The 26,336-nt window shown below is 45.2% G+C and overlaps 1 protein-coding gene across 6 annotated transcripts in view; it reads right to left on the bottom strand.

Annotated features, from left to right (window-relative positions):
• CYB5RL (cytochrome b5 reductase like) overlaps positions 1-26,336 on the bottom strand; it is a 160,350-nt gene that overhangs the window by 1,479 nt on the left and 132,535 nt on the right. For all 6 annotated transcript variants that reach the window (XM_085602567.1, XM_085602566.1, XM_085602570.1 and 3 more), the window contains 2 exons: positions 10,350-10,454; positions 6,192-6,395 (listed from right to left, as the gene is read on the bottom strand). In XM_085602567.1, the coding sequence (XP_085458693.1) occupies positions 6,192-6,395; positions 10,350-10,454 (309 nt within the window). The remainder of the gene's footprint in view (positions 1-6,191; positions 6,396-10,349; positions 10,455-26,336) is intronic.

Genomic DNA, 26,336 nt, shown 5'->3' with positions numbered 1-26,336 from the left:
CAAAATAAAATAAACAATGCCTCTCAACAAAGAAGCTAATAAAGAGACCAAGGACCTCAACCGTGGATGCCCCATAGTCAGATGCGATGATCACATCTGATAAAATCTGACACAAATGTGTTCATAATTTACTGGCTGAGATAATTATCACTTATTCCAGGTTGGGCCCTCAAAAAGGGGCCAAAGCATGCAGATTGTTGTACTTACTGCACCAAACTCCAGGTGTCCTATTATTTACCAGGCAGTTTCCCCCCAGTATAATCTGCTATTTGTTCAAATATGCAGATATATGCAATAAAGTCTGCCCAACGATGTGCGGTAACTGAAGTTATTGTACATAACTGAATTTAGAGAAACACTCAAAATATATGAAGCCCATATAAAAGGCTCTATTCACTGATGCGTGACAGAAGAAGTCACAGTGGGCAATGGAGTCGACAAAGTTAGGAAGGAGGTGGGTGAATGTGAAGGGGTTACTCAGGGTCAATGCATCATACGCTTGATTGCTCCGTCTACTTATGAGTCAAAAGAGCATATGGCTTAAAACATTTCCTGTTTCTGTTTACAGGAAACAATTATGTGGCAAAATAGCATATTGCTTCAAACACGGAAAATCCTTGCACCATTCCTGGAAGCCCTGTGTCCATAACTCTCAGGCTTTACACTTTTAAATGTTTGTTGCTATAGTCCATTTAGGAGGCAAACATACAGTATTTTATCAGTAACAAAGAACACTGATCTCATCGGTAGAACTGTATGCCCTACATTCAGTGGGTGCCTAAACTACAGCATCGCCATGCCGCACATGATGTTGTGAGGCATGACAGTATGATCTGCAAAACATTGTTGGCTATGTGTTTGAGAGGTATGATTACACCAACGGAGCAGTGGGATGTCCTGTTTTCAATATTGGACATTTTAAGTAAGTTTATGTAGAATCTGTCCCATAAAGGTCTATGAAGGTGAATCCTTTTCAGAGAGCAATATTTATTATTTTCTGCAACTGGCAGCGTTAACGTCTATGAAGACAAAATGGCGGGGCTAGGAATTCAGAGTGACCAAACACAAAATTGTAATTACATAATTTGATAAGCAAAAGGAAAGGTTAACTCTGTGGTCTCTTTTCAAGTTTCGCTTGCGCAGATCTTGTATTTAATATATCTTAAATGGGGGCTCTTATCAGTTCCCATAGCCGAATTACTGTGTTCATTCGCATTTGTGTGGAACCTTTTTTTTTGTTAACTTCCCCTGGCTGTACGCATTTATGTTACTTTTACTAAAGCTGTTCCCACTGTTTAAGCACCATTCACTGTCAAGATAAGATCTCTTCCTACAGAAAAGGCAGACAGCTTCTAACAGTATACTGGAATGCTTGATTTGTATTACTTAGTTGTGTAAAGCAGATGCTTTAGCCTTAGAACATTTGTGGCATTTCCTATTCGTGCTCAGTACCATTCTTTGCCCTTCGTAGGCATTATCGGATTGATTTTTTCAACTTAATCTATTTGGTCATTATAATCAAACTCTAAATGTTGTAATAAACATTGCACATTAAAAATAAAGGGGAGAGGAGTTGGCCTAAAGGGGAGAGGAGTTGGCCTAACGGCTAGGGTGGTCGACCTCAAATATGAGGAACCGGGTTCAAGTCTCGGCAAGAACGCGCAACATCCTGTGATTTTAGGCAAATTACGTAATCTCCCAATGCCTAACAACAATGAATGTGTCCTCATGTAACACAACTGGTGCTCGTGTAAAGCGCTCCAATAGCCGATACCTTCGGGTCAAGTTGGCGCTACATAAAACCCTGTAAAAAAAAAAGTTACTATACAAGAGCTATGCTATGTTTTACTTCTAAACAGGCAGCCACAAGTGCAGTTACCTTGCAGACAACAGGGTAATGATTTGAATGGTGCAGCACGTACAGCAGCACCAGGCCCAAACATTGTTAGAACTTACCTAGACACATAATATTGCTATATTTGACTACTAAACAGGGAGTCACAATTGCAGTTACCTTGCAGGAGCGGGATTTGAAGGGTGCAGTAGCACCGGGGCCAAAACTTGCCAGAACTCCTCTAAACACCAAATATTGCTATATGTAACTACTAAATACGCAGTCACAAGTGAAGTTCCCTTACAGGCACTAGGGTCATGATTTCAATGGTGCAGCAGGTACAGTGGCACCGGGGCCAAAAGTTGCCATAGCTCCTCTAAACACCAAATATTGATACTTTTTACTACTAAACAGGCAGTAACAAATGCAGTTATCTTGCTGGCACTAGAGGCATGGTTTGAATGGTGCAGCAGGTGCAGTGGCACCGGGCCCAAACGTTGTCAGAACTCCTCTAAACTCATAATATTGCTATTACATCAATTAATTCTACTATTTCCCTCGTTCATTTTTCAAAATTTTGCTATTACTTACCCACACTATACCAATAGTAACAGCACAATATATTGCCTTTTTGTACGTAAACAAGTCATAACACTTTAACAGACTTTCAGTAACTTACATTGTACAACTAGTCAGTAAGCTACAACTTACAACAAAAAACAGCTTTTCATTAATCACATAGGCGAAACCAGGGCACAAGTCGGGGGTACACGCGGGTGGACGGTATCCACCCACTATTTTCACAGGGTGAACGTCGTCCACCCTGTCCAGAATTTTGGCTCTACTAAATAATGAGCTGAACTCATCCCGGTGTAATTTCCAAACACCAGGACACTTTCAGCAGCGCCTGCATGTTGTCTGCTTCCCTTCGGCAACAAGCAACAACGTGCAGGCGGGGACAGGATGGAGCTTACTTAAGACTCCTCCTGGGCCCTTAATAAAGGCCGAATTTGAGGGGTCATCAGGCCTCCTTTTGTGCGAGTCTCTTGGCTGGGAGCAGCCAGAAGCCTCACACCTGATGCAAATGAAGCAGAGGGGAAACAAAGCCTCACACCTTGTTAGCACTTCACACATACTTAAGAGAAGCAGCTTTTCACTTCGTTCAGTCCCTATTTAGGAGATATGCGTGCACTGTACGACTGTAAGATGTGTTGGTCTTTCCCAGTATTTACAACAAAACAAATTGCATTTATATAGAGCTTACTTCCCTTGAGGAGGCGTTGAAATAATTTAAGTACCACTATTTTTTCTTGTATAGCCCTACTATTTCCAATGCAGGGTGTCAGAGGGCTTTACATCAACACGTTCATATTACATGTACAATAATATATGTTTGTAAATGAATGTACAGGTTGTGTTACATAAAACTGGGAGATTGCAAGGTGTAGAAGTCACATATCATCTTCCATAGCTCACTGTGCTATTATCCTCGCAATGCGCTCAAACGTACACATGATAGACCTGCTAAACATATATGTGAGGGCTTTAGATCTGATGTCACTTCTTGTGATGCCACTTCCTGTAAAGTTGTGGCTTGTGATGCCCCTTTCTATGATGTCAATTCCTGTGATGCCATGTGTGATGTCATGTGCTGTGATGTCGTGCACTGTGATGTCATGGGCCGTGATGTTGCACACCGATGTTGTGCGCCGTGATGTCGCGCGCCGTGATGTCACTGGCATACTGCCTAACTAGGTTAGTCCCCCCACTTCTTTTTTTAGGACTTGTGCCCAGGGCGAAACGTAATGCATTTACCAATGCTGGTTTTTATTTCTATCACCGTCGGGAAAGGAAACTTTGAAGGATTAAGCCTGGAAAACGGCTCCCACTAACTATGCACATCACGTGATAAATCATTATAGTTGGGATCGGCTAATAAGTGTAACCAAAAATGTGCAGTCGAAGTAAACCAGGAGTATTCTAAGAAATGCTGAGGCAATAAAATACGCCCAGGCTGCAACAGAAAAATCTTCAGGGCATGCCTTAAGGTAGAGGTAAGAATTAAGCGGGCTCCATCCACAGCAAGAGCTCTGGATTAGTTAATAATAGAGAAGGGTGTTTGTGCCATCTGTGACGTAGGCGGCATAAAGCTGCCCACCTGATCCGATCTGACGCATGCCGGAGCAAATCAAACTCACTGACTCACAACACCCTCGAGTCACGCAATGCGGACGCAAGGCGCTCGTCAGTGCATAGCAAGTGTTGTGATGTGCTTATTCTCTCTACACTCTCCCTACTCTGGCTCTCTGCCTGCCTGCTCAGTCTTTGATGAGGTATGTTGGAATGTTGAGGGTGGTTGGAATTCTAGTGGGATCAGTTGGTAAGAAGGGGCTGAGCAGGGAGGACGCTGCTCCTGGTGGGGCATAAGAAGGAACAGAACATCTCCTGTTAACCTGTATCTAATGATTTGGATCTGAAGAATAAAGCATCATTCCTTAATACAAGACCTATGCCTGCGCCCATTCATTTCTTTATAACACTGGCGACGAGGATGGGATTCGAACCCACGCGTGCTCACATGGAGCATTGGCGCGTGACAGCTGTGGTGGTAATTTAACGACCTAAGATGGTGGCTATAACGGTCAGAAGTTGAATTGAGGTTTAAAAACATACCGGCATTTGCGCGTGGACACTTACCTGTCTCTTGGAGATCGCGCTGTTTCATCGCTGACGTCCGTGACTTCCATGACGATGGTGGAATCTGTTGTGCTTTCTGGCTGCTGTTGGGACGTGCGGTGTGCACCGACGCGCCGTGAGCCACTCTGCAACGACGTCGACAGCGTGCCGCCATTTTGTGGTTGGCGTCCGCTGTTGCTTTTCTTTTTGGAGGTTCCTGATTAGCGCGGAGTTGCCGTGTTCATGTGTCTTCCTGCCAACCAACGTGTTTGCGTTTTTTTTTCAATAAAGTTTCCTGCATGTCGACATGGGTGCCAGTGACGACGCGGTGTCTTCATGATTTTCTTCATCTGTCAAGTGTTTTGGTATGTGCACCCTGTGGACACTGGGGACTTGTAACTTTGTATGTTTTTTCGTTGTGGAGCACTTCTTAGCACTGACGTTGGGGTGGTAATCTCAGGTTTATCTCTTGTTTATCTCTTGTTTTATTTCCACAAATTTTGTGTCTTTACGTTTTAGGATACCTAAAAAGGGTTATGGGTTATAAATACCCATAGTGTTTTGTGTGTGTGTGTTTTAGGGTTAAGGCATACCCTAAATTTTGACATGGGTTATAAATTCCCATAGTGTATATTGAGTGTGTGTTTTAGGGTTAAGGGATACCCTAAAATTCGTCGTGGGCTATAATTACCCATAGTCTTTTGCGAGTGTGTTTTTGGGTTAAAGGATACCCTAAATGGTCTAGAGTCACCCACGTGAGGGTGTGTCTTGGGTTAAAAAGGTTACCCTAAATTTGTCTTGGGTTATAATTACCCATAGTGTTTTGCAAGTGTGTTGTGGGTTAAGGGATACCCTGAATTTTGTCTTGGGTTATGGTTACCCTTAGTTTTGCGTGAGTTTTGGGGTTAAAATTTGCCCTAGGTTTGCTTGTGTCTTAAAGTAAGTTTGGACTTACTTAGTTTCAGTTTTAGATTTGTCTTAGTGGCAGATCTGTTTTGTTTTAGGTTGTGCAGCTTAGGGTTGTAGATTCCTTTTCTGCCGCAGTCTTGTGTCTTTTTATGAGGCACAATGGGTACGTTGTGGGGTGTAGTGTAGTGTCTTGTACCCATAGTTGTAGTCTGAGTTTTCATGATTATTTTGCAATTTTGTTTTTGATCATTATCAGGGGAAGGATGGTGTTTAATGTGTTGGTTATTCATCTTTCTTTTCTACTAAATGTGTGTTAAATTTTATCTTCATGCATTTTACTGTTTTGATCATTATCGCTGGGGGGGTGATGTTTAATTAGTTGTTATTAATGCATCCTCCTATGCTCAGTGAGTGTTGTATTATCTTAACACTTGTTGATTGTTTTCAAATATTATAGGGGGGGGGATGTGTTGTGATGTGCTTATTCTCTCTACACTCTCCCTACTCTGGCTCTCTGCCTGCCTGCTCAGTCTTTGATGAGGTATGTTGGAATGTTGAGGGTGGTTGGAATTCTAGTGGGATCAGTTGGTAAGAAGGGGCTGAGCAGGGAGGACGCTGCTCCTGGTGGGGCATAAGAAGGAACAGAACATCTCCTGTTAACCTGTATCTAATGATTTGGATCTGAAGAATAAAGCATCATTCCTTAATACAAGACCTATGCCTGCGCCCATTCATTTCTTTATAACAGCAAGCACAACATAGGGGACGTTACCTTGCTCAGTGCATAAAAGATTTTCACATTCCAGAAAAGAGACTGGTCTTGAAGCAGAGGTTTCATGTAAATATTTTTACAATTCCTAAAGCATCCAACCAGGGTCACAAAGGTTTCGTCGTCTTCGTTGTCGGTGATGTGTTGCATGATGGGGAGCATTGGCGCAATCCCAGTGCCAGCCGCCAGCATCAGAAGCTGTCCATGCTGAAAAGAAGGCAAAGCAGGACTTCACTCAGAAGCTTTGTTGCAGCGCTCCTATGCCAGCAGTTTTTATTAATAACACTTTCAATAAAACATTTATTCAACTTTCAGCTCCAGTTCTTCATAGGAAGCGCCCGTTATTTTATAGGAAGCTGACATATGTCTATGCTGATCTTCAGGTATTGGGGAACCCCATTAAACAACCCCAGAAGACACCACCTGAATCACTCGTAAGACACACTCATTTCGACAATCCTACCATTGTGGCTGCTTCTTTCCCTACATTTATTCCCTCCAGGCACAGTAAGGCCACCTAGACCACCAGCCATCTTGAATTGGGAAGGCCTAAACAGAACAGCAGCTTGCATCAAACCTGCACTGAAAGACACTGACACCACGTGCACCTGATGTTTACAAACGGTATGCGTGCCCTGTACGTACTATCACTGCCAGTCTTTTTCATCAAAGAGGGTGGTGGAGACAGGCGTTGTGTGTGGCAAAGCTATGGTATAATAATGATAGGTGTTACATGGAAGGCGGGTTGGACGGCATATAAACATGACTACATCTAGGATTAAGAAATGTGTGTTACAGGCATGGCTGATGAAAGCAGATGAATCATTTGAATGGTTAAGCTAACAGTGTGTGCTCGACTGCCATATTTGCTGCCTAGAAACTCCATGGTTTTGGCACTGTTCAAATTAACCGCATAGAGAAGAAACACTGTTGACTTCTCTGTGGCGCATACCATATACAGATCCTTCTTGGAAGAAAGACATATCAGTGACTTCCGTAGCTTTCCTATGATTCTGCAAAGGAGTTCCAGAACCGTCAGAAATGTCTGGACTCCCACTCAGTTTCTATCAGGAGGTCACCAACCCGCTGGCGCAGCACCATCTCAGCAGGTAAGAGGAAGCTCTCGCGCCTAAGCTGCGCCCATCTGTGACAGATGCACGTATATCTCTATCACTTAAACCTGGTAAATGGCTAATATATGGGGATAATGCAGGCCACTCTGGCAGCAACGTTGTAGCCTCGGTAATTCCCATGAGGCTGATTGCCAACATTCCAAAGATGGCCAGGGCAATCAGCCCTGGTTTGTAACATGCAATCTATGGCACTTATTTCATATGATAGCTTACAGCAGTGATTATATTTCAAGAGCCATGGTCACTCTGTTCGGAAGGCTTTTGACTCCTTAGAGTCGAAATATCTTTGAACAGCCCTGATGATAATGGGGCTCGGAGGGGCAATGATGCAGGTGATTCAGCGCCTTTACATTCTCACTGGTGTCACTCATGTCACTAAAGGGATGCTACACCCGCCAACTGAGTTTGAACACAGCACTTAAAAGGGTTGTTATTTCCTCTCCTGTTCGTGCTGGGTATTGAACCTACGGTGGCTGGACAGGAACAAATCATTCTGCTCAGGTCATTTTTATGGAAAACAAACAACTCTTCCATAGGGAAGTGTTCCTGGAGAATATTCATAAAGGTCAGTGGCAAGTGATTAAATCTTCACCCATAGCTGGACCATTGCCTTGTTCATGCAGTGTCTGTTTGTAATATCTTTCCTGGCAAGGAGAAGGTATAAAGTTGCATACAGGTTCATAGGTGGCTGTTAAATCTCCAAAAATCCCATCTAAAGCCCGTAAAAAACTTGCAATGTGTCAGCTCACTTTTAAGTATTGTAGAAGGTAGAGTTCTCCTTCCACCTTCTACTTAGACTGTGAAATTCTGGGGCCATCTTCACACCTCGGCTCACCGGTGGCTTCCACTCGAGGTGAATAAGATGGCTTGTGTCCTAACAGGACCACCAGTAAGGTTCCATCTCACACTGCTGGTCTGCCATGTACTGTCTTGTTGGAATCCCAACTTTCTGGATCATTAATCGCTCAGGTCTGTGGCTGAAGGAGGAAGATGTGAGCTCCTGCAATCAGTATTCTGCAGTCATTTATACCATGCTCATGTGCACTGAAAAGGGGAAGCAGCATTTACAACGCTGGTAATACCACGCGGGTAGGTTACAACGCGGACGTTACATCGTCCGCGTTGTTACCACGCATGACATTACATCCCAAGTCGTTTCAACGACTTGCGCTAGATGGCACGCAACACCAGGGAATGTGTTGTATTATAAATCCAACACATTCCCTGCTGTTGCGCTAACTGGAGTAGGAATAGTAATAAATACTATTCCTAAGTCCAGCTCGCCATCTAGCGCAAGTCGTAGAAACGACTTGCAATGTAAAGCCATGCATGGTAACAACGCGGACGATGTAACGTCAGCGTTGTAACCTACTACGGGATAATAGATGGCGTAGTAACGTCATACATTCATTGAAAAGACATGCTAAAATTATCAAAATACCCAATCTTGCATACACGACCTACATATGTAGACAGAGACAGCCACTTCAGTGTCAGAAGTGGCTATCTATATAGACACAAGAAGCGTGGGTATTCAAGATGATTAGAGGGATCATTTAATTTAATTTGAACTAGAAACCTCCTCAGCTATTGACTCAAAAATAGATATTTAAGGGGTCACTTCACCCACAACATTTCGTGGCATGCTTCATCACACTGGAGAAGGTGGTAATACACCAATGGACTCAACCATAAATGGGATTTCGTACATATTTGTTTCAGGGCAAGAACAAAGGTCCAGATGAATTAAAAATACCTACGGGTATACCCAAAGAGTATTTCTTTATTAACTGTTACCCTTGATACAAGTTAAAAACATGTGATACACAGTTATTAGGTGAATTTAATGTTTCACTTAAATGAAGAAAATTGCTGACATGTTTCAATCGATTTAAATGCCAAGCACTGGTCAGCTGTCCTTCAGGGCTACAGAACTCCCTATCTAGCATGTGTGGCATAAAGAAGATGATGGCCTAATGCTCTCATACATGCTTATTAATATTCAGCACTGAGTAATGGAGGGAGGAGCTTAAGCAAAAGATTTAAAACTTTAGAAGATTGAAACAGAACTTCAAACAAAATAATTTTCTTCAAGCTAATATTAAAAGATGTAGTCTAATACTGATGGTGTATCCCCCAGTACCAACAAACCCTCTTTGTATACTCACCACACTCGTAGGCACTGTAAACTTCTATAAAAAGTAAGTGGTTTATGTGTATCAACAATAACTGTTAGATAAAAGCAGTGTAAACGTATATGCAAGTGAAAGAATGGTTGGCTAAGAAAAGGGTGCTTCTTAGCTTCATGGTTAAGAGCGGGGGGTGTCTCCCCTGTAGCCAAAAATTAAATATTTATTAGTAGCTGGTAAGTAAACTCTTTAGCCAACAAAAAAGGTGACCATCCCAGAGAACTAATGGACAGTGCTCTGCACATCCTGGCTAAATCATTGAGAAAACCCCTTTGCTCATTTTGGCCACGAAGGACGGGGTTCCCGGTACACAGACAACTATCTGGTCTAGAGTTGATACTCATTACCTTGTTGTTGGCCAACCCTATCCTCTCAATCACTCCACTGGCTGCCTCTGATGATCCAGAGACTGAGTGGCTCAGTTTACAAAGGTTTTTCCTGGAGGTAGAGGTTACTCCCATCCCTGGAATTCCTACTGTAATGGATACAATGGCGGTTCTTTGGTTCTCTCAGAGGTTTGTGCAGAAGGTCCTGTCAGGTTTCCAACTCACTTAGGGCGGAATTTTGAATACCTGTGTCCAAGATTCTCCTTTGCTCCTTTGCTCCCTGTGAGAAGGGCAGTGGGAGTCTACCTCACTGGCATGCTCCCTCATCACTCTTCTGCTCTTTGTGTCTGTGACTACCTTGAGTACGTGAGTGTGCCCGGCGATTTCTGTAGAGTTCGCACAGAGAAGGAGAAGGGGAATGTGAGAAAAAGGGGAGGTGGGAAAAAGGAGAAGGTGGAATGGGGTAAGAAGGGAAGGCAAGGAAGGGGTTTACACACTGCAAACAAAACTCACCTTATTAGGTTCATATGGGAAGCCTCCAAATGGCCCTCGCCAAAACAAGGTGCCACCGACTTTCCAGGACTTAACATACTTGGACATTAGTCCATCTGTATAGCACTATAGGAGACAATGAAATGGAAATAATGTTAGTTTCGGTCAAAATAGACATTGCAAAAGTGCAAACACAAAGCAATCTATAAACCGATTAGAATGCATAAAATATGTTCAGTTTGAAAACATGAACCAACAGGGCTACCTATCATAGCACTTAAAGCCTCTTCAATGAGATGATTATCTGTTGCTTTTAAATTCACAATTTACATTTTTTTATTGTTGTCAAAACAGATCAGAGAGAACAAATAGGAATTTGTGTTTCCATTTGTAACAAAGATAGCAAACTATTAAAAGGTTTATTGGGGGCATCCACTCTTTTCTCTGTCCTACTTGACCTCAATGCAGCTTTCAATACTGTAGACGAGATGTTTGAAAAATTGTGCCTTGTGAACAATGCCAATGAGATCTTCTCCTTGAGGTTCAAGAGCTTCCCCTCCAATAGTACTCAAGCAGACCAGCTACAACTTTTTTGTCCAGGGTTAAAGGTATGAATAAGCCTCCTAAAATATAAGTTTAAAATTGAACCTTTCCCTTCTTCCCAGATAACAGAGGTGGATATTCTTGGCTTTCTAGGACCCACTTGCCTGCAGGACATCATGTACACTGATCCACCTGACATATCCCACGTGGAGTCATCTTCAATGTAGTGTCTGCCATTAAAAATGTGGCCAGCATTTGTGAAGTACGAGAGGAACATTGCTCTCCTGTCTCCTTGCTCTCACCAAGATTATATTGATCCATTTTTAGGGCACGTTGTGCCAGGAAACTACCACAACTTCTGCAGAAACATTGAAAAGGGAAAGGAGGCGGGGGCTGTACACTGTGATCAGCACATGTTTGCAGATTTGTGCAGAAGTCAGGCCAAGATTGAGTGCCTGATTGACTGAATCTCAGCAAAATAGTCAACGAGAAGCAGGATAACTGTGTGCAGAAATAAAAACTAGTGGACCAGTGAGAACAAACAATTGCTTTCAGCACCCTAGCGTAGAAGTATGTAAAATAGTAAACCCTGAAAAAAGAGACATGTAAGCTGCTTCATGACCCCCCCCAAAAACCATACAGATATTTCATGAATCTTTTGTCAAACTATCCAGCACAGAATGCAATATCTGCACCTGCTCCAGTCAATTGCCTTTCGGAAGGGCAAAATCGACCTATGCTCAACTCCCATTACTTTGCACTGATGGAGCCTTAAATTCCTATCAATTAAATAAGGCAGCAGTTTGCAGCATTTTCAACAGTAAGCCAGCAGGCCCAGGAGGTTGATCGGGCGAGCTTCATAAGGTATTGATTGAAACATTAGCCCTAGCTTGCTTAGCCATTGCTAGGAATAGCAGTTTTGCTGAAGCAGCATTATCACAGGATCGTAACTCATTTGCCAAATTCCATTACTGCACGAGAGCATGAAATGGTAAGGCAAGCTTTTGGCTCTACTCTAAAATAAAGTCACTCCTATTATAATTACTTCCAATAGGGTTGTTTTGTCCTGGATAAATATACAGTTTTGCGTACTAATTTGATGACACTTGATCAAGCGTGCTAATGTACTATACAAAAACTCTCTGCTGTATTTTCCACATGCCAAGAGAGCGATTGATTAAATGTAATGGCTTTTTTGGAGGGAATTTTAATGGGAAAACAGGGATTTCGCCCAAGGCATATAAACTGGATTCAGGTCCTACATTAATCCCCGCTGACCACTTAGCCGCCATTTGGGGCGGTAGCAGTGTGCATGCAAAGTCCTTTGGCATCTGTTTTTGAAAGCTGTGTACTTTGTTTTGAGTAAGCTACCAGATTTCTACAAGTTGGTATTGTGGTGTAGATATAGCTAAGAACACATGCCATGACTGGAGGAGCCTAGCGCGCAACCAAGATGGCCGTGTAGGTGCGAGGCTCCCGAGGACCTCCGCAACCTCCTACGTTTATCCTGTCTTCATCCTGCACCGGTTGAGGGGACTGTGCCGGTGAGCCTGAGCCGAGGTGGTACCCGTTTCCCGTTTTCGGATCGGACCTCGGGTGCCGGAGTGAGCACCGATTGAAGTTTGCGGCCTACTTCTCTCCTGACCCCGGATTCGCGTTTGGGGGCGACCCGGTGGCAAAGTGAACAACAACGGCGGGCTGGGCCTGGCGAGTCGCGTACCCAACACTTTCACTTTCGCGCCCCCTTGCCGTTTTCGCAAGTGGGATCACGGCGCTCTTTGTGTTGGGGTGACCTCGCTGGGAGACCCTGCCTGCCTGCCTGCTGTGGCCCGCTCTGCCGTCCTGGGGTGGCCCCCCGGAGCTCGTGGCCTTGATTGCTTGCTCTCCACTGCGTGGCTGGTGCGGGTGTGAGACCCGCGACGATGGCCACGAAGCAGGATGGGGATCGGCTGAAGGCCAAGTCGACCCGGCGTGGTGCCGTACATCAGGCCAACATCATGGACCGCTACACCCTCCCGAAGGGGTCTCCCGGCGGATCGCACAAGTCCTCTGAGTGCCCCCCGGATGCCCCGGAGTTGCCCACGGATCTGTCTCTGCAAGACGTCATGGGCGCCATTGCCGAGATGAAGGCCTCGGTGGGCCAGCAGTTTGACACTTTAGTGCACAAGATGGACGCGGTCCTCATTGATGTCAACCTGGTGAGAGCTGATCTCTCTAAGACTAACGACCGGGTCGATTCTTTGGCCCACACCGCGTCGGGCCTCACGACTGAGGTGGCGGCCCTTCAAGCGGAGGTGCACCGGCTCCGTCAGGCGAGTGCGCTCATGGATCGGCGCCTGGAGGACTCCGAGAGCCGGGCCCGGAGGAATAATATCCGCATCATCGGAGTACCCGAGGGACGGGTGGAGTCGGCGGCAGATCTCTTAGTGGAGGACCTGATCACTACCCATCTCCAGCCTCGAGGACTGAGTAAATTCTTTGCCGTGGAGAGGGCCCATAGAGTTCCCGGGGGCAGACCGAAGGTCGGAGCCCCTCCGCGGCCTCTTATTGCCCGTATTTTTAACTTTCGGGACAGGGATGCGATTTTGCAAGCTTCCAGACTGCAAGGACCGATTAAGCTGGAGAACATGGAGGTGAACTTTTATCCTGATTTCACCCAAGCGGTCCAGAAGCAGAGACTGAGTTTCCTGGGCGTCAAGCGGCGGCTTCGAGGCATGAACTTAAAATACGCCATGCTCTTCCCGGCCAGGCTGCGGGTGGAGGTGGATGGTCGCACTCATTTTTTTGACTGTCCTGAAACGGCCGGGGACTGGCTGGACACTTTGTCTGGGGGTCATGATCGGGATGGCGGGGGGGGGGGCTGCGGGGGGAGACTGCCCACCGGACCGGGTCTGAGGTACTGATGTCGGGGCTCACCCCGGATGATGCCGCCACTTTCGGCCAAGCTTAGGGTCTTTCGTTTACTGTACTCGTCTTCCCTCCTTCGGAGGCGGTGCGGGGTCTTGAGGGGGTACTCTTTCCTCCTCTAGGGGGTCTAACTAGTTCCACTTATATAGGGGCGACAGGCACACTGCAAGTTGGGGGGGGCTGTCTGGGCTCATGCAGGGGTGCAGGGAGGGGGGAGTTTTGTTGGGGCGGTTGGGTTGGGGTGGGGTATTGTTCATTTGTACCACAAGGCAAAAGTATTGGTGTGTTATTCCTAAAGTGCTCTCGGGGGGGCGATTGATCGCTTTCGGCTATGATGGGGGGTAGGGGACTGACTCTTTTGTCCTGGAATGTTAATGGACTGGGGGACAGGATAAAACGGGGTGTGGTCCTGCAGTTCCTGAAACGAATTTCACCTGATATAGTTTTTCTGCAGGAGACACACCTCTCATTGGCAACTCCTTTCGTGCTATGAATCGACGGGGCTACCGCCTTCTGGCCCATTCGGGCTTCACGTCTGGTTCAAGGGGTGTGGGCATCATGGCTAAGACCTCGCTCCCGTTGGAAGTTGATGAGGTGCTCCATGATGACAGGGGACGTTACACGGTTCTGGTGGGTAGAATGGAGGGCAGAGTGATTGTTTTTGTTTCTGTTTATGTCCCGCCAGGGTTGCAGACGACTACTTTTGCGGATCTGGGGCGCCTCCTCCTTGGCCTTCCGGGGGGGATTCTAGTGGTTGGGGGGGATTTTAACGCTGTGGTTTCCGGAACTGAGGACCGTCACCCCCCCAGGGATCTCCCCCGTGCCCAAGCGTGGTTGTCCGGCCTCTTGGACACCTTGGGGCTGGTGGATTGTTGGCGTTTGAAACACCCGACGCAGATACAGTACACCTTTCATTCCGGGGCCCATGGCAGTCTCTCCAGGCTAGATTATGTCCTGGTGCCGGTGGCCCATGCGGGGAGGATCGGGGAGGTGCGCCATTTGGCGCGGGGTATTTCAGACCACTCCCCGCTCCTGTTGCACTTCGACATTCTCCCGAGGGGGGAGGGTAGGGTGGTCCCGATTAATCCCTGGTACCTGCGTGACCCCACCATTCGCGCAGAGTTGGTTAAATCCCTTAAGCGATATTTTGACGATAATGTGGGGTCTGTGTCATCGGCGGTCTCTCTGTGGGAGGCGTTCAAGACGGTACTACGGGGGGAGGCCCTGTCCCTTATTTCCCATTCCCGGAAGCGCGAGCGAGAGGAGGTGACCCGTGTTGAAACTGAGATAACCGAGTTGGAGGGTGATTTAGAATGTGGGGTGACGGTTGATAAATTACATGTTCTCCGACTCAAGCAGGCGGCCTATAAGGCCCTCGTCGCGGAGGAGTCCAGGGGCCTCAGTAGAGAGCAACAGGGGAGACTGTATGATGTGGGTGATAAGGCTGGGAAATTGATTGCGTGGCTGGATAAAAAGGAGAGAGCGAGTCGAGTTGTCCCGTCGATTGAGAAACTGGATGGTGTGTGTGTCACTGAACCGGATGAAATTGTTGATTGCTTTGCAGAATATTTCCGTGGGGTGTACTCCCCGGTGTCCTCCCGCTCGGAAGAGGATTCCCACGCCCTGCTTAGGGATATCGCGCTGCCTTCCCTTTCAGAGGAGGACAGAGTGTCGTTGGACGCCGCCCCAACATCTGAGGAAATTGCCCTCGCCATACGTTCGGTCGCTTCCGGCAAGGCCATGGGTCCTAATGGTCTTCCCATCGAATTGTACAAGCTGCGACCGGATACGCTGGCGCCGCATCTCCGTGCTATGTTCCTCGCGGCCCGCTCGGCGGGCTCCCTCCCGCTAGACCAGCGTCTGGCTACTATCGTGGTTATTCATAAGAAGGGGAGGCCGCGGGACCGGGTCACGTCCTACAGGCCCATTTCGCTGCTGAATGCGGAACCCAAAATTCTCGCCAAGGTGTTGGCCAATCGGCTGGTCGGCGTGGTGTGCGATCTGATTCACCAGGATCAGTCCGGCTTTATCCCTCATCGCAACACTGCGCTCAACCTGCGGCGTTTGCATGGGGTGCTCGCGCGTGTCCCGTTCATACGAGAGCCGGCCATTTTGGCTTCCCTGGACGCCACTATGGCGTTTGACACACTCAAGTGGCCATATATTTGGGCGACACTGGCGAAGTTTGGGTTTGGCCCGGGATTCATCGGTTGGGTGAAATTGTTGTATTCCGGACCGCTGGCGCAGGTGGCTGTGAACGGTAGAGTGTCGGCTCCGTTTGAGCTGGGCAGGGGCACGCGGCAGGGCTGCCCGTTATCGCCGCTCCTCTTCGCGCTTGCCTTGGAGCCCCTGGCGGAGTGGCTGCGGTGGCATCCTTCTATCCGTGGTCTCCGATGGACCCCCGAGTATGAGGACCGCGTATCTCTTTACGCTGATGATATTCTTTTGTACCTAGCTTCCCCGCGTAAATCGCTGATAGTACTGGTTGATGTATTGCACTCATTCGGCCTCAACTCCGGCCTAGTCATTAATTGGGCTAAATCTTGTGTGTATGTCCTCTCTGGGGAGGCTCCTGTCCTTCCGCGGGGTTGTCCTATCCAGATCGCCCCGCGGGGATTTAGGTACCTGGGTATCTTCATTACCCTGGACGCGGAGGCCCGATATACACAGAACTTGCTTCCCCCCCTCCAGCGCCTGAAGGATGACGTCGCGCGTTGGAGGCGCTTGCCGCTCTCGCCGCTCGGCCGGGCGGCATTGTTTAAGATGATGTCGCTGCCACGTTTCCTGTACGCTTTACAGAATACAATGGACGTTTTCCCGGCGCGCTACTTTCGCGAGGTGGAGAGTTTGCAGCGCCGCCTGTTCTGGGAGGGTAGACCGCGTATCGCCCTGGCGAAGCTGACGCTCCCGTGGTACGACGGGGGGGTTGCCCTCCCAGACATCAAGCGATATTACTGGGCCTCCCAGCTGGCTGCGATAAATCACGGCCTTTACGGGCCCGCTCTAAACCCGGCCTTTGAGATGGATAAAATGTTACTGCCGGGTGGCGACTATAATCGGGCGCTTTATTCTAGCTCGATCGACGCACGTCTGACGGGCCCCACGCGGGTCATGGTACGAGTGTGGCACGCGGCTAACGTGGCGATGGGGTGGAAGGATCGTTTGACCCGGGCGACGCCACTATATGCATCTGAGCGGCTGGGCTCCCTATGGACCTCGAAGGGCTTTGAGAAGTGGGACGTGATAGGCATCAGCAGGGTGGGCGATCTCTGGACGAGGGGGGGATTCAAAACGTTCGAGGTGCTGCAGACGGAATTCCAGTTGCAGGACAGGGAGTACTTTCGATATATGCAGATCCGTCATGCGTTGTGCACCGTATTCCCGGACGTTGCCTATATCCCGGAGTACTCCCCTCTGGAAGATAGAGTGCTAGATGGGCATGTACCGGACGGCACGATTTCATTAATTTACAAAAAACTCATCAATGATCGCTCGGGACTGCTGACTAGCCTTCGTGAGGCGTGGGGGGCGGATGGATTGGAGCTGGATGACGAGGACTGGGTGTCCGCGGTGGCCTCCCCGAAAGAGGTGGCCATACCGGCTCGCCTTCGTTTCGTCCAGCTCAAGATACTCCATAGGGTCTATGTTACGGGGCCGAGTCTGATGCGTATGGGTTATGCTGTGGACGGGTTGTGTAAGCGTGGTTGTGGTTCTTTGGGGACCTTTCTCCATATTTTGTGGGAATGCCCGGAGGTGGCGCGATTCTGGCGTGGTGTGCATGAGGTTTTGCAGGCAGTTACGCATGTGCCGCTGCTGCCCGAGGCGAGGAGATGTCTCCTGAATGTGTGGGAGCCAACCGACTACTCAGTGCCGCAGACGTGGTGGGTGACTCTGGGATATATGGTGGCCAAGCGTGATATTGCGCAATTGTGGGGTTCCCAGAGGTCACCGACTGTCTCGGCGTGGAAAGACAACATGGATTGGTGTATGTTTCGGGAAAAGGTGGTGTATGTTGCGAGAGGTAAGCCTGGGAAATGGGTGAAGGTGTGGGGCCCCTGGAACGCCTACCGTGGGGGAATCTGTACCCCACCGCTGATGCCTGATCCGTCACCGGCCCCGTCTCCTTAGCCTGCTTGTCTTCCTGGTTCTGGGCATTGAGTCCACTTTGTCTCCGTCCCGACCTATCCCCCTTCCTGATATTCCTGTGGATCGGTAAGGTCCCCCCCCAGGGGAGCACATGCTGCTGTTTCCGATTGTGGGTTGCCTTGTGGATTTGTTTTTTCGTTATTTATATAAAAATGAAACCGTTGTGTGGGGTTCGGATGGTGTGGCTGCCAACGCTTCTTTCAACTCCTGTGATCTCTCTTCTGCCGCAGCGTGTGTTCTACTGTTTGTTTTATATGCCCTTCCTGTTTGCTAGCGGCCGGCCTGAAGGTTGTAGGCCCATCTTTGTATATATTTTGGATTCTGTAATAAACGGTTTAAAAAAAAAAAAAAAAAAAAAAAGAACACATGCCATGTCAATGTCCTAGTCACAAAGTAATTCAAGAATCACACTTTTTGACAAGATCCACTCTTCAATCTAGCGTTTTTATTGGGTTATACCACTAGCACCTGGAAGCTGTTGGGTTTCCAGCATGTGATCCAGCATCTAGTTATGTGGAGGTGGGTGTAGCGTAACAGTCTGACTACACATATGTCTCTACTGGTGGAGTTATTGTAGAGAAAACGTGATTTTCTTTATGCAGTATCAAAATATGCTCCATATATGCTCGCAGAGCACATGAGTTCATTGGTGGAACCACAACAGATGAAAAGCCAGGTTGTGTCTACAGTTGATGAACAAACTTCCTTGCAAATCTGTGACATAAACACTGCTGGACCATCCTTTCAAGGCCAAAATAAATTTGCTGCTGTATTTGATTATTTGGTGTCACAACAAATTTTACAGATCATCACTTTTGGGTGAGAGGGATCAGAGCAAGTGTATTTACTAACACATATGGAAGCAGTTGAACACAACTGGGTTGGTTCTGACAACGTGTTTATGGTTTTTTATTGACCTGGGTTTCATTTCACTGTTTTCCAATGTTATGACACAAGCTTGACAGTCTCTTGGGGGCAAGTCATGGGTGATGCTCCATGCCTGATGAGCTGTGGTTTTGCCTGATGGTACGTTTTGAAGGATTCTTGTCTCATTTTAACATGATCCACTCATATATCTCTCTAACAGCCTCAAGTTGTATTACTCTTGGCATCTTTCTCTTCCACACTTTGTATCCCTGTCAAATAAGGCAAAATTGCCTACAAATAACTTTTCTCTCTGAGCCCTCTCTTAGGGCCACATGCATCATTGCAAATTGCGGTCTGCAAATCTGCCCCTTTGCGACCGAAATTTTTGCATTTGGGATGCATCATCCAAAATTCAAAAATTGCTCTTTAAGTAATCGCTAAAATTGCGATTACTTAAATAGTATTGTATTTAGGGAATCGCAAATTGTGATTCCCTAAATGCAATACAACAACCCAAAAAAATTGTGATTTCGCAATTAAGATACGCAAATTACCATCAATTCAAAGTTGATGGTTATTTGCAAGAACTTTGAAAAATGCCCAAAAGTGCATTTTTCAAAGTTCGATGTTGCACACATACATGTCTTTGGGGCATGTGTGTGTGTGCAACATGTGTTAGAATTGCAATTTCAGGGGTGCATCAGGGTGTCCTTTTGGCACCCTTGCACCCTTTAAATTGCATGCACAATTTGCGAGTACCTATTTGGTGCTCGCAAATTACGCATGCAATTCCCATTGATTTCTATGGGCCGCTAGGCCCATAGGAATCAATGGGAAGCAATTCCTTATTTGCAAATCGCAATTTGCGAGTCTCAAATAAGGAATATGTAGGAAACGCACATTTGTTTTGCGATTCCTACATGCATAAGCATTTGCGTTTCCTAAATTGCGATTTCTTAAAAATCGCAATTTAGGAATCGCAAATACACAGTTTGATGCATGCAGCCCTTGGAGTATTACAGATGAGAGGTTTGAATCCTAGAAAGGTGCCATCAGCAATTCATCTTTTCGAGGATCCACACAACCTACACAGTGCAGTTATATCATATATAGTTGTGTATAACCGTACTCACAACCATGCTACTCTCCTAGCAACACCCAATTTGTTCATCACAAAACTTTAGAGAATATACTGCACACCTTTCCAAAAACAGCTCAGATGTGGCATATGCTTGGGTACCAACGTGTTCACAATAATAGTCACTCCAAATCACACAATGCAGGCATAACCTCAACATTACACATTGGACAGAACATTACACAGAACTGTAATCCTGCACAGCCATGTCTAACATACATATTTGTAAAGTGCAGGATCCCTCAACAGGTTTATTGGCCCTAACAACAGATGTTTATTGTTACCCGGCTCGTTTATAGGCATTTCATCAGCCTTAGGAGGAAAACATAATGCATGGACACACTGAGGATGAAACCTGATCCCTGCAGTAGATGCATTAGTCCACTAAGCCACTAGACCTAGATATATAATTTAGTACTGAAATGCTCACAACAACAGTGCCCACCTAGAAATACCACACAATATCGTAAAACAGCAGAAATTAAGAAAGAACATCGAACACAACCCCAATACAGACCCAGGGGATTATTTAGAGTTACCAGATGCGGATCATCCATCTGCCTTGTTTATTTTATTGATTTATTTATAGAATTTATAAAGCACTCTGTCACCAACTGGTATCCTGGTGTTAGCTGCTAAAACGGTTAAAAACACAAGAGCCCAAGGGGGTTAGTGGGGTACACACCACAGTCAGAGACAAAGAAAATATACAGGATTAATGCATTAGGTGGTTGATAAAAAACATTTGACACAGAATTATCCCTGTCCGTTTTTAATCCTATTACCTCATTTGAGACCTGCTGTAGAGAGCAGGCGGAATGCAGAAGAGCAAATGTCAGCTTTGTGCCTGACAATGGAAGCAAAACACCTACCAAGGCAGTAAAATGGTTGAATGTTATACTCAAGGCCACATGGGCTGTCGTTGACTTACATGATAAAGCATCGGGCCCAAGAGATCCTGAAATCATGCTTATTCATTTTTCACCTCAACCGCAGTCTCAAACTGATTTTAACAAATATAAGGTTTGGAAAGTCAGTGTCTTATCCTGTCGTCGTCTGTACCCAATGAAGACAGGATTGGTATATGTGTTCTGTGATCATGACACATTTGAAGGATAGTCCCACCATAAGACAGATCAGAGGGGAAAACTAAAATGAGGACAATCGAGCCTAATAAATTGAACAGAGCAGCTTGTAGAGAAGTTTGGTTTAACAAATAAGGACACTGGCAAATACAAAAAACATTAGAAGAACTATATGAATCTGCCCTGGGACTCTGTAATGTTACGTTAATTACTTCAAGAAGAAATAAAATAATTTGTGACATGTGGCTACGGATTGCATACAGTATATGTGTTTATAAAGTATATGGTGCACATGCATCACAGTTTCTTTTTGCGATGAGCAAAAAGGGATTTTTAAGAAATGGCTATTTGGTAATCGCAAAATGCAATGCATCAAAAAAGGATACAAACAGCGATTCTCTAATTGCGATTCATTAAGAATCGCAAACACAATTAGGGAATCGCTATTTGCTTTTGTGACTTCATTCATTCCTATGGGCCTCCAGGCCTATAGGTGGGAATTGTCTTGCATTGCCTAAATTGCGATTACCTAATTGGTAATTGCAAATTAGGTAATGCAAAGGCAAGGGTGCCTGGGGGCCTAAGGCCCCCTTGAGGCGCCCCTAACACAAAACAGGTGCACATGTAAGGCACACACATGCCCTATGGGCATGTGCGCGCCACATGGCACTTTGAAAAATGAAGTTTTGTGAATTTTTCAAAGTATGCACACATTAGCATCAACTTGAAGTTGATGCTAATTAGCGTTTCTAAATGCACAGTTCGCATTTAGGAAATGCTTCTTGCATATACTTTAGGGAATCGCAAATTGCGATTCCCCATCTGCATTCGCAATTTAGGTAATTGCATGAAAATTGCGATTACCTGAATTGCAAATCCAAACAAATTTCATGCATTAGGGAAGGCCATTTTGCGATCGCAAACGGCCGGTTTTTGCGAATTGCAGTGTTTGTGATTGCAAAATACCTTGATGCATGTACCCCTATATCTTGAGGAAGTTTGTCGAGCCTAGTTTATCACACTATCACACATGTGGTATTTTCAGAGATCTACACGGTCTGAGCAAAGAGCAGTGGCGATGATTTAAAGTTGGATCATTGATGAAAGGTCCTACCTGGTGTTCTTCATCGCAGTGATCTGACATAAGAAGTTAAGTTGAAGAGAGCCATTAAGTTCAGTTTTCAGGCCCTTCTTGAAATGCATATATTTGGACTTTGCCCTCCGACTTTTTTTACTATGCCTAACTAACTAGAGAAATGGCCAGGACCGGTGGTCACCAAGGATTGTTCTACTTCCTCTGGCAACAAATCCTGCCTAAGCCACTGTCCTGGGAATTTTGATTTTGAGAGATATCTCTGGCAACTTTCGCGCAACAACACCAGCTGTGACACTTTTACCTCATTTTATTTCCCATTTTTGTGTCCCAAGTTGGCAACATAGCCGAAAGGCCTGCCAGTTACAGTAATATCTCCAAGTCAGTACTCTCTGCCTTACTTACCTACCAAGGTCATTATATGAGACTAAGCTGCTAGATCAGTTCACATCACTTTTTAAGTTTTTACTTTTGAGTCAGTTTTGCTGTCTTGCTTGACTATTGTTTCTTCAAAAAATTTAAATATAATAAACATACTTGTAGGGGCTTTTAGTCTCCTGTCTTCATCCACTGGTGTGTTAAACTGTCAATCACACTTTACTTCCGCTCAGTGAAGTATACAGTATGAAGCAGAGGGCCAGCCTACTCCAGCCAGTGAATACATGGGAGGTCGTCTTTGAATGTTTGTATAACAAAAACCATTCAAAGATGGTCACCCTCCCCCCCCCCGTACACACGCTAGAGCAGCAATCTTGGAAGGGTGTTATCCATAAAGTATACCAAAGGAAACCAAATAGGTAAAGCCATCATCTCTAGAGGAGAATTTTAAAGATCAGAACCATTGGCTTTTCGAATGCTTGCCAATACCATCTCTGGTTCTATTTCTTTCCTCTGCTTGAGCTATTGTGCCTGTGCACCAGGCACACCATCCCACTCAACTATATGAATGATAAATTCCCAATTGCTTGAGTCTGCTCATGGCACTCTGTAGAGATGCATTCACTTAATAATGGAATGTAGAATCCTTCTGCATGGGTGGAATGTTATGCTATGAATGAGTTGGAGTTAGAGCTGTGAAGCTGAAGCGTAAGCTGGAGGTATTTTACTTGTACTCTTACCAAATAAAGATTCTACTTGAATTGAATATTACAGAATCATCTTCTTTACATTGGTGACGATTTTGTGAACCCATACTGCGCAGGGGGCAGTCTTCCATCACCTCCGCCCCAGGATTTCTACTTCTTCAACTACTGTAAGTGTTTCTACAAAGCTTCTTGAAATCTGACTGATCTGGATGGAACACTGCCTGTTTCACTAGCGCTGAATGTCTGATGGAGCGCTGTGATATTGTTCTTATTATCCATTATACCTGGATTGTGCTGGCGGTGTGAGAATTGGCTTACTCCACGACATGACCTCTGCTGTTTGTGTCGTGATTGTTAACAAGGACTATAGTCTTGAACAGACTTTCGAGGAAAGTAAAAGGCTAATGCTGATGAGAGTGGACAGTGTTAGCGATGACTGTTTGAAGAGGCGTGGGACCTAATGTTGTGTTGGCGATGACTGTTTCAAGCGGCGTGGGACCTAACGTTATATTAAGGATTGACTGTTGAGGTGGCATGGGATCTACTGTTTGAACCGGTGTGAGAATTAAGACTTTAATGCATTTGAAATTTAAAACGACAGCGTGTTGTTTGGAGAAAAGCTGTTTTAGCACCTGGTATACTTGTGCGATACCGTTAAAAGCAAAGAGAAGAGAAATAGTCGAAAGTAAACATCTTTAGAACGTGGGCCTACCAAGACTCTCGTTGTGCTTCTCCTTCTACTTCTCGCGCTGGTAACATTCTATGTCACATCAGTGTAACAAGGGCAATTCCTTCAGGAAATCAAAGCACTGTTTACGTTTTGGCAGCCATTTTATATCATTGGGAACGATTTCATTATTCTACATTGAAATACGATAATCTCACCAGAACGAAAGCTGGAAGATAAATTTACATATCGGAAGCGATCTTAAAACATCATTAAGTTCAATGAACTTTAACACATTGTTTTAAAAGTCACAGTTAACTACCAGTTTATTATTTTATTGTTATTTTAATTTTTTATGCTACTTAATTGTTTTATCTAACCACATTTTCTTACAGGTACCACATTCACATAGTTAAAGGAAAGTGTGATTGTGTTAAACATTTAATATTCTGTACTATTTACATTGAGCTTTCTGTGTTTATGGCTGATCAAAGCATGTCTGCATCGCCTACCTTTCTTGCTACCCCTGGTGAACCTCCTATCCCATGGAAAGAGTGGAAGAAATTGGTTCTTACTTATGTGTTGGCGACGGGCTGACAAGTATGGTCCGGTGCGCAGACAAGCCATAATGCTTCATCATTTAGGTGTTGAAGGGAGGCGCTTTTAGGAACATCTTCCAGAAATAGCTCAAGGAATGGGAGATGGTCAACCAAATAATGTTTATGATATGACACTGCAAATGTTAGAAGTTCGTTTCAAAACAAAGATTAATATTGTTTTGGAAAGACAAAAAATGTTTCTGACGTATTCAGAAAGTTGATGAAGATATTGCAACATATGTTGCTGCTTTAAGGGGACTTTCACTAACGTGCAAATTTGGAGAACTAACTGATTCTCTCATCCGTGACCAAATTGTAAGGTGCACTAATAACAAAAGGGTTAGAGAGAAACTTTTAATCAAAGATCCTTCACTTGAAGAAGCTATTCAAATTGCTAAAGGGTTGGAATGCACAGATTTATGGATCAAGGAAATGAATAAATGCAGTACCCCATTGTCGAATAAGGATGATATTCCAAAGACAACTGAGGTACATGCTGTTGTTGATGAAACTAACAAAGTGAAATCTGTTGAAAGTTTCCATTCATCTAACAAATTGAATGAATCTGGGAAAACTCGTTTTCCTACTTCTAGATTTGATGCTAGGGTAGTTAAATGTTATCGTTGTGGTGCTCCCAGCCATATTGCTTCTAGTACCATGTGCATGGGCAGGAATGCCACTTGCCGAGCATGTGGTAGGAAAGGTCAACTTGCTAAGGTTTGTAAAACAAAAACCCAATTCACTCGAATACAAGAAGTACATGATACTTGCGAAAGTGTGCATGAATAATGTTGAGCGTAGAAGTTTGTGAAATGTCAAAGCATATTGAACCACTTTTATCTTTGGATGGTATTCCTAGAGAAAGTACAAACATGTTAGAAAAACCTCACTGTGTCATAAACTTAGACAAATGTGGGATTGAAATGTTAGTAGATTCGGAAAGTTTATATACTTTGGTCTCTAAAGAGACATTTTCCCAAAAATACACAGGAGACATGTTGGTATGGAACAAACCCGATATTAAGGCGGCTGGATATGGTGGAAAAATCATTGAAATTGTGGGGATGAGATGGATGGTGATTTCCTTTGATGGTAACAATGTTTTTGGACAGGTGTACTTGACTAAACAGGGGTCCGACCTTTTAGGGTGGCGTCATCAAAAAGATCTTAACATCATTTTAAATCCGAACGCCACTGAACGAATTACTACTTCAGTTGTGCACAATATTGATACGTATGGTGTGAGCGTGATGGAGAAGTATTCCAAAGTGTTTACTGATGAACTAGGTAAATGTAACATTTGTTCTCATAGAATCATTTTGAAAAATAATTCACCGGTTCACAAGGTGAGGAGTGTACCTCACCTCATGAGAGAACCTCTTCATGAAGAACTTAAAAAACTCCTAGCTCAAAAGATAATAGAACCCATTGAGGCCTCTGAAGGGTTGACACCCATTGTGGTAGCACCTAAAGAAGGAGGAAAGATCCACTTATGTGTGGACTTGCGCGACCTAAATAAAAATATTTGGGTCGATAGACAGCCATTACCTAATATTTCAGAGATGTTAAGTGCAATGGGTGGAGGCAGTGTTTTTAGTGTGATCGACATGTCAGCTGCTTAGCACCAAACAGACTTGCATGAAGAATCTAGACATCTCACGTCTTTTGTAACACCGTTGGGGGCATTTCGTTACTGTAGGATGCCTTTTGGATTAGCATCTGCCTCAGCGGTGTTCCAGAGAGTGATGCAACAAATTTTTCATGGGGTGAGTAATGTTCTTTGCTTTCAAGATGACGTATTGAGGGAAAAGATAATACACATCATGACGAGATCTTAGATGAAGTGTTGAGGAGCATGGAAGAGAATGGACTGACAAT

Source organism: Triturus cristatus, chromosome 4_2, assembly GCF_964204655.1.
Source record: "Triturus cristatus chromosome 4_2, aTriCri1.1, whole genome shotgun sequence".
Lineage (NCBI taxonomy): Eukaryota > Metazoa > Chordata > Amphibia > Caudata > Salamandridae > Triturus > Triturus cristatus.
The sequence above is the reverse complement of the archived record's forward strand: the minus strand, read 5'-3'. Positions and strand labels throughout refer to the sequence as shown.